This window comes from Ahaetulla prasina, chromosome 18 (genome assembly GCF_028640845.1).
Source record: "Ahaetulla prasina isolate Xishuangbanna chromosome 18, ASM2864084v1, whole genome shotgun sequence".
NCBI classification, from domain to species: domain Eukaryota; kingdom Metazoa; phylum Chordata; class Lepidosauria; order Squamata; family Colubridae; genus Ahaetulla; species Ahaetulla prasina.
Window position 1 is genome coordinate 8,471,747 of NC_080556.1, and position 13,117 is coordinate 8,484,863.

General features: G+C 48.2%; 1 protein-coding gene across 1 annotated transcript in view; it reads left to right on the plus strand.

Moving 5' to 3' along the window:
* Positions 1-13,117, plus strand: part of PLOD1 (procollagen-lysine,2-oxoglutarate 5-dioxygenase 1) — a 29,532-nt gene that overhangs the window by 9,614 nt on the left and 6,801 nt on the right. Inside the window, exons 8-15 of the mRNA XM_058160894.1 lie at positions 1,100-1,197; positions 2,538-2,639; positions 5,015-5,146; positions 6,015-6,136; positions 6,225-6,329; positions 9,336-9,461; positions 10,816-10,957; positions 12,064-12,177. Of these exons, the coding sequence (XP_058016877.1) occupies positions 1,100-1,197; positions 2,538-2,639; positions 5,015-5,146; positions 6,015-6,136; positions 6,225-6,329; positions 9,336-9,461; positions 10,816-10,957; positions 12,064-12,177 (941 nt within the window). The remainder of the gene's footprint in view (positions 1-1,099; positions 1,198-2,537; positions 2,640-5,014; positions 5,147-6,014; positions 6,137-6,224; positions 6,330-9,335; positions 9,462-10,815; positions 10,958-12,063; positions 12,178-13,117) is intronic.

Here is a 13,117-nt window from a genome sequence, read left to right on the forward strand (position 1 = left end):
AGCCAGCTAGCGTAAGAAGACTCCTGGCCTGCGATTTCACCAAGACCCTACTTTACTAGAGCAATAAATGGTTGGAGACAAAAAGAAAGCGGAATCTGGCGAGTCGGCGCAAAGAACTTCGCACTGAACTATCCTTTTTCCCCTGGCCTCCTCCTTAACTATTGGTCAGCGTCCAATCAGCAACGCTTATTTTGTTTTGGGAACGGAGATTGGTCGGGCCTTCTCCATCTCTGCATTCTTTCCGTGGCCTTGAGCTCTCCTCCTTGTCCAGCAGAGCGTGGATCCCGGACCGTCCCCCCTTTTTCATCCTCCCGCATTCCTATTCTTCCTCCCTCCCACTTAGGTGCCAGTGTCAGGCTGGCAGGTTGTGAAGCGAAGCAAGCAGCGTGGTAGACATGACAAGCTGTCGTGTCCCACTCCTCCGCTGACAGCCGGGTCAGGGAAATCCGAATCAGGCTTGCCTCTGCAGCTCTGCCCAAAGTCCTAGCAAAGTCCTCAGAGCAGGCAGGAGACCAGAAAGTGACTTCAGCAAGATATGTTTAGACTTTGCCTGACTCAGAGACTGCCAGAAAGCAGGTCCTTTATATAGGCCATGGGGTGTGGCTCCATGACTCAGCACTCATTAAGGCCTGCCCCTCCCTTCCTTCTGTTGCCTCCGCCTATCCAATCTTCTGATGCGAGGGTCACTCCAATCAGCAGCTGTTGGAAATAAACCTTCCTCAGGCTCACATGCTGTGGAGGAGGGGGAGGGGTCTAGCTGCTCCGTTTGCCTGGGCGTGGAGTCAGGGCTGGGGCCGGGGGGTGCTCCCTCCTCTGCAGCCTGCTTGGGCATGGAGCCAGGGCTGGGACCGGGAGGTGCCCCTTCCTCTTCAGCTTGTCTGGGCATGGAGCCAGGACTGGGAACGGGAGGCATACATTCCTCCGTGTTCGGGAGCAGATAAGAAGGCCCCGGCTGCTGTGAGAGCGGGCAAGACACAACACAAGCTGGTCTAGCTTTATTAATTTCCCCAAACCATTATCTCCCCTGGCATACACGTGAAAGAACCTTGTTGTTGTTGTTGTTGTTTCATTCTTTTTCTCTGCTTCTTTGCTTCCGAAGACGAAGTGGCTCTCAAATTCGAAAACGGCCAGGTGAGAGTGCGGAATCTGGCCTTCGATACCCTCCCTGTTGTGATTCATGGAAACGGACCCACCAAGGTATGCCAAATCCCTGGAAATAGGATGTTCCTTCTAGGACCGTGATGGCGAACCTATGGCACGCGTAGGCCATACTGGTGGACACGCGAGTTCAGCTCTGGCGCACATCTGTGTACCGGCCAGCTGATTTTCGGGCCTAATGGTCCCACCGGAAGTTAGCAAACGGGCTGTTTCCGGCTTCCGGAGGGCCTCTGCGGGGGGTGGGGAAGGACGTTTTCGCCCTCCCCAGGCTCCTAGAAAGGCTCTGGAATTGTTGAGCCTGTCATTTGCACCTCTGTAACTGTCTGGTTTGGTTCTGCAACCCAACAAGACAGACCCAGACTTCAGAGGATAATTAGAACTGCAGAAAAAACCATGGCTACCAACCTGCCTTCCGTTGAGGACCTGTATACTGCACGAGTCAAAAAGAGGGCTGGGAAAATATTTACAGATCCCTCACATCCTGGACATAAACTGTTTCAACTCCTACCCTCAAAACGACGCTATAGAGCACTGCACGCCAGAACTACTAGACACAAGGACAGTTTCTTCCCGAACGCCCTCATTCTGCTAAACAAATAATTCCCTCTACACTGTCAAATTATTCCTAAATCTGCACTACTATTAATCTTCTCATCTTTCCCATCACCCATCTCCTTCCAATTATGATTGTAACTTGTTGCTGTATCCTTATGATTTATACTGTTTCTTAGTATGATTTGATTGCTTATTTTTTACCCTATGGCTATCATTAAGTGTTGTACATACATTCTTGATGAATGTATCTTTTCTTTTATGTACACTGAGAGCTTATGCACCAAAGACAAATTCCTTGTGCGTCCAATCACCCTTGGCCAATAAAGTATTCAATTCAATGCAATGCAATGCAATGCAATTCTATTCTATTCTATTCTAATTCTATTCTATTCCTATTTCTCTATTCTGTTCTATTCTATTCTATTCTAATTCTATTCTAATTCTATTCTATTCCTATTTCTTTATTCTCTTCTCTTCTAATTGTATCCTATCCTATCCTATCCTATCCTATCCTATCCTATCCTATCCTATCCTATCCTATCCTATCTATTGTATTCCATTCATTCTATTCTATTCTATTCTATTCTATTCTATTCTATTCTATTCTATTCTATTCTATTCTATTCTATTCTATTCCTATTTCTTTATGCTATTCTATTCCATTTTGTATTTTCTTTTCTTTTCTTTTCTATTCTATTCTATTCTATTCTATTCTATTCTAATTCTAATTCTAATTCTAATTCTATTATGCTGGAGTCGGATTGACGAAGGAAGGAAGTTTTCTGTTTCCGCACTCTGAGCACAGCCTCTTTCTCTCCCTAAAGTTGCAGCTGAATTACCTGGGGAACTACATCCCTCGGTCCTGGACCTTTGAGACGGGCTGCACCGTTTGCAAAGAAGGCTTGAAGAATCTCAGCGGCTTGAAAGTAAGAGTTCGTGCAATGCCGGGCAGGATTGGGGAAGGTGTTTTTTTTTTTTTAAAAAAACCAACCCTGCACTTTGCATGGTTTCGTTGTTTTTTCTTGGCACCGTGCAGAGAATCCTGAACTTCTCAAAGATAGGAAATTTGCTATTAGAGTTTCTGTATCATTTGTAGGCTTGAAAACCCAAACATTTCGGCATGTGGAAGAAAGATGCTTTTAAATCAGTTTTACGTTTGCCGGATGGCCAAGGCTGAATTTCCTTGGGGGGGTTAGCAAGAAAATTTGACTGCGTGGGTTTTTTGCATTGCCTGGGATGAGATGATGCAGTCAGGAAGTAGGAATTTCCAGGCAGGTTGGATTTTAAAAAAAATTGTAACCCCTCTTACAAATTGATTTCCCTTTTTAAAAAGAAAAAAATTAAAAAGAGCCGTAGTGGCCCATTGGTTACAATGCAGTATTGCAGGCGAACTCTGCCAAGTGCCAGCAGTTCAATATAACTTTATAAGCGACGGTGGCGCAGTGGTTAGAGTGCAGTACTGCAGACGACTTCTGCTGGCTGCCTGCAGTTTGGCAGTTCGAATCTCACCAGGCTCAAGGTTGTCTCAGCCTTCCATCCTTCCCAGGTGGGTCAAATGAGGACCCAGATTGTTGGGGGGCAATAGGCTGACTCTGTAAGCCGCTTAGAGAGGGCTGTGAAGCACTGTGAAGCTGTTGTGCCTCGCTCGCTCCCCCCGCCGCAGCCGGGCCCCTCTTATCTCCTGCCGGACGCTGATAGTGTGGAAGAATGTCCTGGCATGCCTCCAGCCCCCAGCCCTGGCACCATGCCCAGACAGGCCAAGCAAGACGAATGGCCTGACGTGCCTCCAGCCCCCAGTCCTGGCACCATGCCCAGACAAACGGAGCAACTAAACCCCTGCCCCACAGCATGTGAGCCTGAAGAATGTGAAGCCAGTCATGAGCTAATATTACCAACAGCTGGAGGCTGGAGAGATCCTCGCTTCCGGATAATAGAGAGGCGATGTCAGCAAAAGGAAGAGAGGGGCAGGCCTGGATAAGTGCTGAGTCATGGAGCCACACCCCATGGCCTATATAAAGGATCTGCTTTCTGGCATTCTTTGAGTCAGGCAAAGTCTAACTTGGATTGCTGAAGTCACATCTTGGACTCCTGCCTGCCCTGAGAACTCTGATAGGACTTTGGCAAAGCTGCAGAGGCTTTGCAGCCACGCTTGATACGGACTTCCCTGACCCGGCCGTCAGAGGAGGAGTGGGACACGACAGAAGCGGTATATAAGTCTTAAGTGCTATAGTTCTCCTTATTGCGGTAGTTACTATAGAATGCGGTATTGCAGGCTGACTCTGCCCACTGCCAGGAGTTCAGTCCTGACTGGCTCAAAGCGGACTCGGCCTTCTATCCTTCTGAAGTCGGTAAAATGAGGACCCAGATTGTTGGAGGCAATAGGCTGACTCTGTCAACCGCTTAGAGAGGGCTGTGAAGCACTGTGAAGTGCAATTACTATAAAGCAGGGGTGTCGAATTTAAGGGGTGCTTACACCTGGCCTGGAAATAGCAAAAGACTGGCCTGCAGGGCGCATGTCCATCCTGTATCTCCCCCCACCCAACCCAGCCAGCCTGTAGAAAACTATAATGTGATCATGCCCTTGAAGAAACCTAGTTTGACACCTCTGCTATAAAGTTGATGTGGCCCGCCAGCGACCAGCAGAGCTGGCATCAGAGTCAGAGAGTGAGGAGGCTGGGGAGGAACCTGGGCCAGTCCTGGGTGCTGGGGAAAGCTCGGACGAGGGCTCTGTGTCGGAGGCAGAGAGGGAGCGAGACAGCAGTGAGGCAGAGAAAGAGCTTGAGTTTGTTCCCAGTGTGCGCATGCGCAGAGCTGCCAGAAGACAAGAACTACTCAGAAAGCAGGGTCGACGTGGGAGTAAAGCCACACCTTGGAGGTGATTGGCCCCTCCCATAGGAAACAAAAGAGGAGCGAACAGGGAGGGGGCTTTTGCAGGAAACAATTTGGTCGGTCGGTCGTTTCAAGAGTGGGAAGATCCGTCCGTGAATCTGAAGAGACTCTGTGCCAAGTTTTGCCTTACTCTGCATTTGGAAACAAGTTACCTGGCAACTTCCCAAGCGAGATAAGGTCTGTGTTGATAAATCTTCCTTTGAAAAACTGTTTGGACAGGTCTTGCTGACTGTGAATGAAATAAAAGAGGTTTTGCTGAGACCAGTTCCTGCTTCCTGCTTTTAAAGGGAGCCTCGGTCAGAACAAAAGTGGCTCTTTTCAACTCACCAAATAGGATGAAATCCAGAGGCAGCTCTGTGAACTTCTGCGCCTGATCCTCTTTTTCCCGCCCCCCCCCCCTGCCCCCTTGCAGGAAGACTCCCTTCCTCTGATCGTGATTGGCGTCTTTATTGAGCAGCCCACCCCTTTCCTCGACCAGTTCTTCAAAAGGCTCCAGCTTCTCCGCTATCCGAAAAAGAAAATCCACTTGTTCATCCACAATCACGTGAGTAAGAGTTATCTGGATGAGAAGGCACCCCTCCCACCTCCCCACTCAGCCCCTCCTCCCGGCAGCTTGGCCTGCAATCCATCTCATCCGTGAGCAACTCAAACTGCCTGCCTGCAAGCCATCTCATACCGTATTATTCGGACTATAAGACGCACTTAAATTTAGAAGAGGAAAACAACCAAAGAAAGTTTTGGGCCTATCTTTTTTTTCAGGCCTTTTTCAGTCTTTTTTCGACCCGTTTCCGGGGCTGTTTTTTTTTGGCCCATTTTTGAGGCTTTATTTGGACCATTTTGGGGGCTATTTTGCCTGTTTTTGAGGCTTTGGGGGCCTATTTTTGAGGCTTTATTTGGACCATTTTGGGGGCTTTTTTCAGCCCATTTTCTAGGCTTTTTTCGGCCCATTTTTCGGCTTTATTTGCACCATTTTGGGGACTTTTTTGGCCTGTTTTTGAGGCTTTTGGGCTCGTTTTTTCTTTAGAAAGCAGTCTAAAAAAAGCCCTGAAAACAGGCCCCAAAAGCCTAAAAACCAGACTGAAAAAAGCCCCCAAAACAGGCCGAAAAAGCCCCCAAAACAAGTCCAAAAAGCCTAAAAAACAGGCCAAAAAAAGCCTCAAAAACTGGCTGAAAAAAGCCTCAAAAATGGGCCAAAAAAAGCCCTGAAAAAGCTGGAAAAAAGGCCCCAAAACAGGGTGTGCAGAGGCCAAAAAACAGCCGGCGGGTAGACTGGGCTTCGGCAATATTCGGTGTATAAGATGCACAGATATTTTCGCCCCCTTTTGGGAGACAAAAAAAATTGCGTCTTACAGTCCGAAAAATACGGTTAACGCACAAGGACAGCTGGTGAATGTGCTTCTCGTCACGTGCAGGAGGAACATCACCTGTCTCAGGTGAGCTCCTTTGTGGACAAGCACGGCCAGGAGTATCGCTCCCTGAAAGTGATGGGGCCGGAGGATAACCTGGAGAACGCCGAAGCTCGCAACTTGAGCATGTAAGAAACGCGGAGAGGTTCCCCCAAACGCGGTCCTCGTCGCCTTCAGCGGTCAAGGGCCTGACTCCTTTCCTTCCTGCCCTTCTAGGAATCTGTGCAAGCGGAATCCCGCGTGTGAATATTATTTCAGCCTAGATGCCGAGGTGGTGCTCAAGAACGTAGAAACCCTGCAGTTCCTGATGGAGCAGAATAAGTGAGTTGGAGGTGGCCTTCCTGGGATTGACAGGGTGAAGGGAAGACCCAGCTATCATTAGTTGTCTCAAAGGTCCTTTTTTATTTTTTTTTGCAGGAGGCAACTGGACTTTCTCGATTTTTCTTTAAAGACATTTCGCTTCTCATCCAAGAAACTTCAGCTCTGACTGGATGGTGGGGAAACATGGAAGGATTTATAACTCCTTGCAGACAGTTAGACATTTGGGGGAAACAAAACAGCCACTTCACAAACGCATGGCTCAACATAGCAGAACAAACAAACCCATCAGGACTAGATTCAGCAGCCCATCCTCATTTGAAAGACAAAGGCTGCTGTTTTGACGACAGCCAAGTCCACATTTTGGTCAGAGGGGACCGCTGGTTTGAAAGAGGGGTCAAAGAGGCCATCTATGTCCAAACTGAACTGCCGTGTCAACAGAGGGGGAGGGATACAAACATCCTCTATCTCCAGTCTACAACACAAGTCCTTTCAGCAGTTCCAAGAAAGCTCCGCACCCATTTGCACCACTCAGCTGACCCTGAGGACACAGATAAACCCTCCAAGTGGCCTCAACGATTCTATTTAAAAACATAAATGACCGGCTGTCTGCAAGGAGTATAAATCCTTTCGTTTCCCCAGCATCATCCAATCAGAGCCAAAGACGCTTCTTGGATGAGAAACGAAACGCCTTCAGAAGAAAAAAAACCAGAAAGTCCAGTTGCCTCTTAAAAAAAAAACAAAAGCAACTTTGGGATTGAACACCTTCTAATGATGTGGGAGTAGGAACAGATTTCCAGAAAAATAATTGCAGACTAGAATAAAAATTTTTATTGGCCAAGTGTGATTGGACACACAAGGAATTTGTCTTGGTGCATACGCTCTCAGTGTACATAAAAGAAAAGATACGTTCATCAAGGTACAACATTTACAACACAATTGATGGTCAATATATCAATATAAATCATAAGGATTGCCAGCAACAAGTTATAGTCATACAGTCATAAGTGGAAAGAGATGGGTGATGGGAACGATGAGAAGATTAATAGTAGTGCAGATTCAGTAAATAGTTTGACAGTGTTGATGGAATTATTTGTTTAGCAGAGTGATGGCCTTCGGGAAAAAACTGTTCTTGTGTCTAATTGTTCTGGTGTGCAGTGCTCTATAGCGTCATTTTGAGGGTAGTAGTTGAAACAGTTTATGTCCAGGATGTGAGGGGTCTGTAAATATTTTCACGGCCCTCTTCTTGATTCGTGCAGTATACAGGTCCTCAATGGAAGGCAGGTTGGTAGCAATTATTTTTTCTGCAGTTCTAATTATCCTCTGAAGTCTGTGTTTTTCTTGTTGGGCTGCAGAACCGAACCAGACAGTTATGACAGACAGTTATGACAGACAGACAGACAGAACCAGACAGCTACAGGAACCATTAGCCCCACTCAGGTGACTCTGAGGACACAGATAAACTTCCAAGTGGCCTCAACAACCCTCTAGAAAGGATGCAAATGACCGGCTGTCTGCAAGGAGTGTAAATCTTTCCCTTCCCCACCATCCAGTCAGAGCTGAAGAAGCTTCTTGGACGAGAAGCGAAACGTCTTCACAAAGAAAAACCAGGAAGTCCAGTGGCCTCCCTTCGGGACCCAGCCGTTCCTTTCTCCAGATCACCGAGGGATCTGCTAGCTCAAAACAGATCCTATTGTCTGCACCTGCCGTGGAAGTTTAATTGATTTTGGATTTTAAAGCCGAATCCCTCAGGATAGGCAAATATATTTTGCATCTTTATACAGGTAGTCCTTGACTTAGAACAGTTCGTTTAATGGCTGTTCGAAGTTATGCAGAAAAAAGTGACATGACCGTCTTTTCACAATTGTAACCTTTGCAGCAGCTGCACAATCCCGTGATTAAAAATCAGACGCTCGGCAGCCGCCGACTCATATTTATGACGGTTGCTGTGTCCCGGGGTCACGTGATTCACTTTTGCGGCCTTCTGACAAGGAAAAATCAATGGGGGAGCCCGATTCGCTTAACACGGTTGTTAAGTGAATCCAGCTATAACTGCACTGGGAATAACTGCACTGCACTGATTCACTTAACAACCGTGGAAAGAAAGGTCGCAGAATGGGGCAGAGTTCACATAACAAATGTCTCAATTAGCAGCGGAAATTTTGCGCTCAGTTGTGGTCGTTAAGTCGAGGACTACTTGTAGTGGGTGTAAGAATTACCTTGGCTGTCTGGGGTATTTTTAAAGGATGGAGTGGACAAATAGCCTCACTCATTCCTACGACAATATAATCAAAAAAAGAACACGCCTTCGCCTTAGTCTTGGAAGTGTTTTTAATGTCTTCTCTCTCTTTCTCTTTCTTTCTTCCTTTCTTTTCTTTATTTCTTCCTCTCTCTTCCTCCCTCCCTCTGCCTCTCTTTCTCTCTCTCTGTCCCTCTGTGTCCCTCCCTTTCTCTCCCCCTTCCTTCCTTCCTTCCTTCCTTCCTTCCTTCCTTCCTTCCTTCCTTTCTTTCTTTCTTTCTTTCTTTCTTTCTTTCTTTCTTTCTTTCTCTGTCTTTCCCGGTCTCTGTCTTTCACTCTCTCTTTCTCTTTCTCTCTCTGTCCCTCCCTCCCTCTCTTTCTTTCTTTCTCTCTCTCTCTCTCTTCCTTTCTCTCTTTCTCTCTGTCCCCCCGTGTCCCTCTTTCTCTCCCCCTTCCTCTCTTTCTTTCTTTCTTTCTCTCTCTTTTCCCCTGTGTCTCTCTTTCACTCTCTCTTTCACTTTCTCTTTCTCTCTGACCCCCCCTCTCTCTTTCTTTCTCCCTCCCTCTCTCTTCCTCTCTTTCTCTCTCTCTCTGTCCCTCTGTGTCCCTCTCTTTCTCTCTCCCTTTCTTTCTCTCTCTCTATTTCTCTTTGTCTGTCCCTCTCTTTCTCTCCCCTTTCCTTCCTTCCTTCCTTTCTCTTTCTCTCTCTCTCTCTCTCTCTCTCTCTCTCTCTCTCTCTCTCTCTCTCTCTCTCTCTCTCTCCATGCCAGGTTTGTGATCGCCCCTCTCGTGAGCCGCATCGGGAAGTTGTGGTCGAACTTCTGGGGGGCCTTGAGTCCCGATGGCTATTATGCCCGCTCAGAGGATTATAGGGACATTGTCCAAAGGCGGAGGATGTGAGTAGAGTGACAGACTCGGGAGAAAAAGTCCGTCCAGAATTCTCCTTCAAACTGTTTTTCTCCGGAGATTTGAGGGCTGTGAATCGCATAGCTGAAAACAATCAATGCGGTTCAGAAGCTGCTTTCTTTCTGTTCAGTTCCGGTATGCTTTTACTCAGACACTGAAGTATTAATACAGGGGCGAAATGAATAGAATAAAATAAAATAGAATAACAGAGTTGGAAGGGACCTCGGAGGTCTTCTAGTCCAACCCCCTGCCCAGGCAAGAAACCCTGCACCACTTCAGACAAAAGGTTATCCAATATCTTCTTAAAAATTTCCAGTGTTGAAGCATTCACAACTTCTGGAGGCAAGTCGTTCCACTTATTAATTGTTCTAACTGTCAGGAAATCTCTCCTTAGTTCTAAGTCGCTTCTCTCCTTGATTAGTTTCCACCCAATGCTACTGGTTCAGCCTGGTTCAGCCGAACCGGTAGCAGCGGCAGCACGAGGCTCCGCCCGCCCACCCAGACGTCACTTCCCACAGGAAGTAACCTGTTTTTGAGCCTCTGTGCATGCGCAGAAGGTTTTGCGCATGCGCAGAGGGTCCAAGCTTCCAAACAGGTAGGGAAGATAAGTAGATTTCACCCCTGGCTTAATACGATGCTAAGCCTTGTGCATCAAGTTGCATTTTGAGTTACTCAGGATCTGTTGAAACTAAGCCTCTGTGACAAAAAAAGCGAAAGTAATGTCTTTTCAGCGGTGAAATGCTCCCGGTTCAGACCGGATCGCCCGATGCGGTAGCGATGGCGGTGGGTGGTTCAGAGAACCGGTAGCAAAAATCCCTGCCCGCCCCCTCGCATGCCCAGCTGAGCTGAGCGATCATCAGAATTTTTTTTTAACTTTTAAAAGCATTTTTTCTTCGGCTGGAAAAAATGCTTTTAAAAGTAAAAAAAAAAAAAAGCCTCTGATGATCGCGCGGCTCAGCTGGGATCGTCAGAACCCTTTAAAAGCATTTTTTTCTACAACCTGTTCGGCCAAAGACGTTGGGGAAAAAAGTGATTTTAAAAGGCTCCTCTGGTGATCACAGCTGAGTTGCCTGACCGCCAGAACCTTTTAAAAGCATTTTTTTACTACGTCTCCGGCCGAACAGGTTGTAGAAAAAATGCTTTTAAAAGTATATAAAAAAAAAAAGCCACGCCCACCCAGTCACATTACCCCCCCAAGCCACGCCCACAGAACCCGTAGTAACAAATTTTTACATTTTACCCCATGTCTTTTTCAATTTGCTTCATCCATTTATTATCTGGCTCGGTTCTTTTTAGGCCTGATTGGTTCTCTTTCTTGGTCTCTTTTTTCTTTCTTTGTCTCAGTGGCCTCTGGAATGTCCCATACATTTCTAGCGTCTACCTGATGAAGGGCAGCGTCCTGAGGTCGCAATTCGCCCAGCTGGACCTTTTCCATAGCGGCAAACAAGACGCCGATATGGCTCTGTGCCATAACATTCGTGAGCAGGTTGGTGCGGGAAAGCGAGAAGCTCTCTCTGCCTTTGTGGAAATTGAATTGCATTCTTTATTGACCAAGTGCGATCTCGGACCCGCAAGGAATTTGTGTCTGGTTGTTGCAGAAGCTCACAGTGTACATATAAACAGCAAGTCATAGGCCCGTGATGGCGAACCGGTATATGGCACGCGTAGCCATATCTGTGTGGGCACGCGAGTTCAGCTCTGGAGTGCGTGCGTGTGCCGGCCAGCTGATTTTCGGGCCTTCTGGGCCCACTGGAAATTGGCAAACGGGCTGTTTCCGGCCTCTGGAGGGCCTCTGCGGGAGGTGGGGAAGGCTGTTTTTGCCCTCCCCAGGCTTCTAGAAAGGCTCTAGAGGCTGGGGAGAGCAAAAAAACAGGCCTTCTGGTCCCACCGGAAGACGACAAATGGGGCTGTTTCCAGCTTCCGGAGGGCTTCTGGGGGCATGGGGAAGGCTGTTTTCACCCTCCCCAGGCTCCTAGAAAGGCTCTGGAGGCTGGGGAGAGAGAAAAACGGGCTTACCGGGTCAACCGGGCCATCGCGTGGCAGGAGCAAGGGAGGGGTGTGTGTGTCACATGCGCATACGCAAGGGCAGGGCACATTGAATTATGGATGTGGGCATGCGTGCGCACGCCCTCTCTCTACCCCCACCCCACTGGCACGCGATGACACAAAGGTTAGCCATCCCCATCATAGGCAGGGGTGAAATCTGAACCGGTTTACTACCAGTTCTCCGGCTGGGCACTGCGCACGCATGCGCAGTGCGCCCCACGCCCCAAATGCGAGGTCCGCGCGCGCACAGTGCGCACCAAAAGGAGGCGTGCGGTAAGCAGAAGAGCGCACGGAGGGGTTGTGGTTGTGATCAGCTGTGGCGCGTGATCTTTCCCCCCCCCCCCTTTTAAAAGCATTCATTACAACCTATTCGGCCGAAGATTTCACCACCGGTCCAAAGATCTCTTCCCACCCTGTTCATCTATCTAATAACAGTTGTGGAGGGGAGAGAGCCCCATTTTTCAGTTGCAAGGCTAGTTATGGGGTAAGATCCACGTCACTGAAGGGGTTTATTTGTTCGTTTGGTTTTTTTTTGTTTTCCTGCAGGGGGTGTTCATGTTCTTGACAAACCAGCAGCCGTTCGGGCACATCCTGTCCTTGGAGAATTATCAGACGAGCCACCTGCATAACGATCTCTGGCAAATCTTCAGCAACCCGGAGGTGAGGAGCTTTCCTTTCTCTGGAACCTGAGAGTGACGCAGGTGTGGGGTGAAGTAGAGGCCAGTTTGAAAGGATGAAAAAAAATGAGGGGGGGGGGAGAATTTGAGAACAAGGGCTCACGCGGAAAGAGGGGGCAGAGGGTTGAGAGACCAGGAATTATATATGTTTGGCAACGCTGTCTCTCAAAGCAGGTGTTGTGGCTTGTCGGCCGCCGGCCAATCGAGGGGCCGAATCAGAGGAGGAGAAAGAGGTGCGGGAGTCAGGGTCAGTCTCAAGGCAACCTGAGAGCTCCAAGGGAAAGATAGAATGGAGCTGGCAGAGAGAGAGAGAGAGACAGAGGCAGAGCCTGGGCTGACTGTCAGCCCTCAGATGGAGAGTCAACAGCCCCCAGGTCTGGAGGCGACTGATGAGGAAGCGGAGGAACAGCTGGGTTCAGTGCCTGACGCGTGGATGCGCAGAAGGCAAAGGAGAGGAGAGGAGAGCAGTGGAAATCTATGAGCCGGTCCTCGGGACAGAAGAGCCACCGCTGCTAGCGAAGCCCCACCCTAGCTCTGGGTATCAAAGGCAGGGGGCGGAGATGAATAGGTGTGGCAGACCACTATTCATCTCCCAGCCTGACAGACTTGTTAGCCTGCGGTGAAAGAGAAACTTTTTGCTGGGGCGGCCAGCGTTCCTAATAAAGAAAGCGTTGATTTACCTTCAGAGGGTTTGTTGTGTTTGGGGAGCTGGGTCAGAACAGCAGGTTTTGGTGAGGAGGAGTCAGAAGGAATTTGTTGTGATCCCCCCAGTAGGAAGTAGGAAACTCAGTCAGTGTAAAAACAAACAAGCTTTATTCAAACAGCTGAGAATTACTTCATTCTCAGCGTAGTTCAACTAAATTAAAGCAAATTCCTCCCAACACAAATTCCTCAGTCCTATCACCAACCTTGGTCCAATTAGG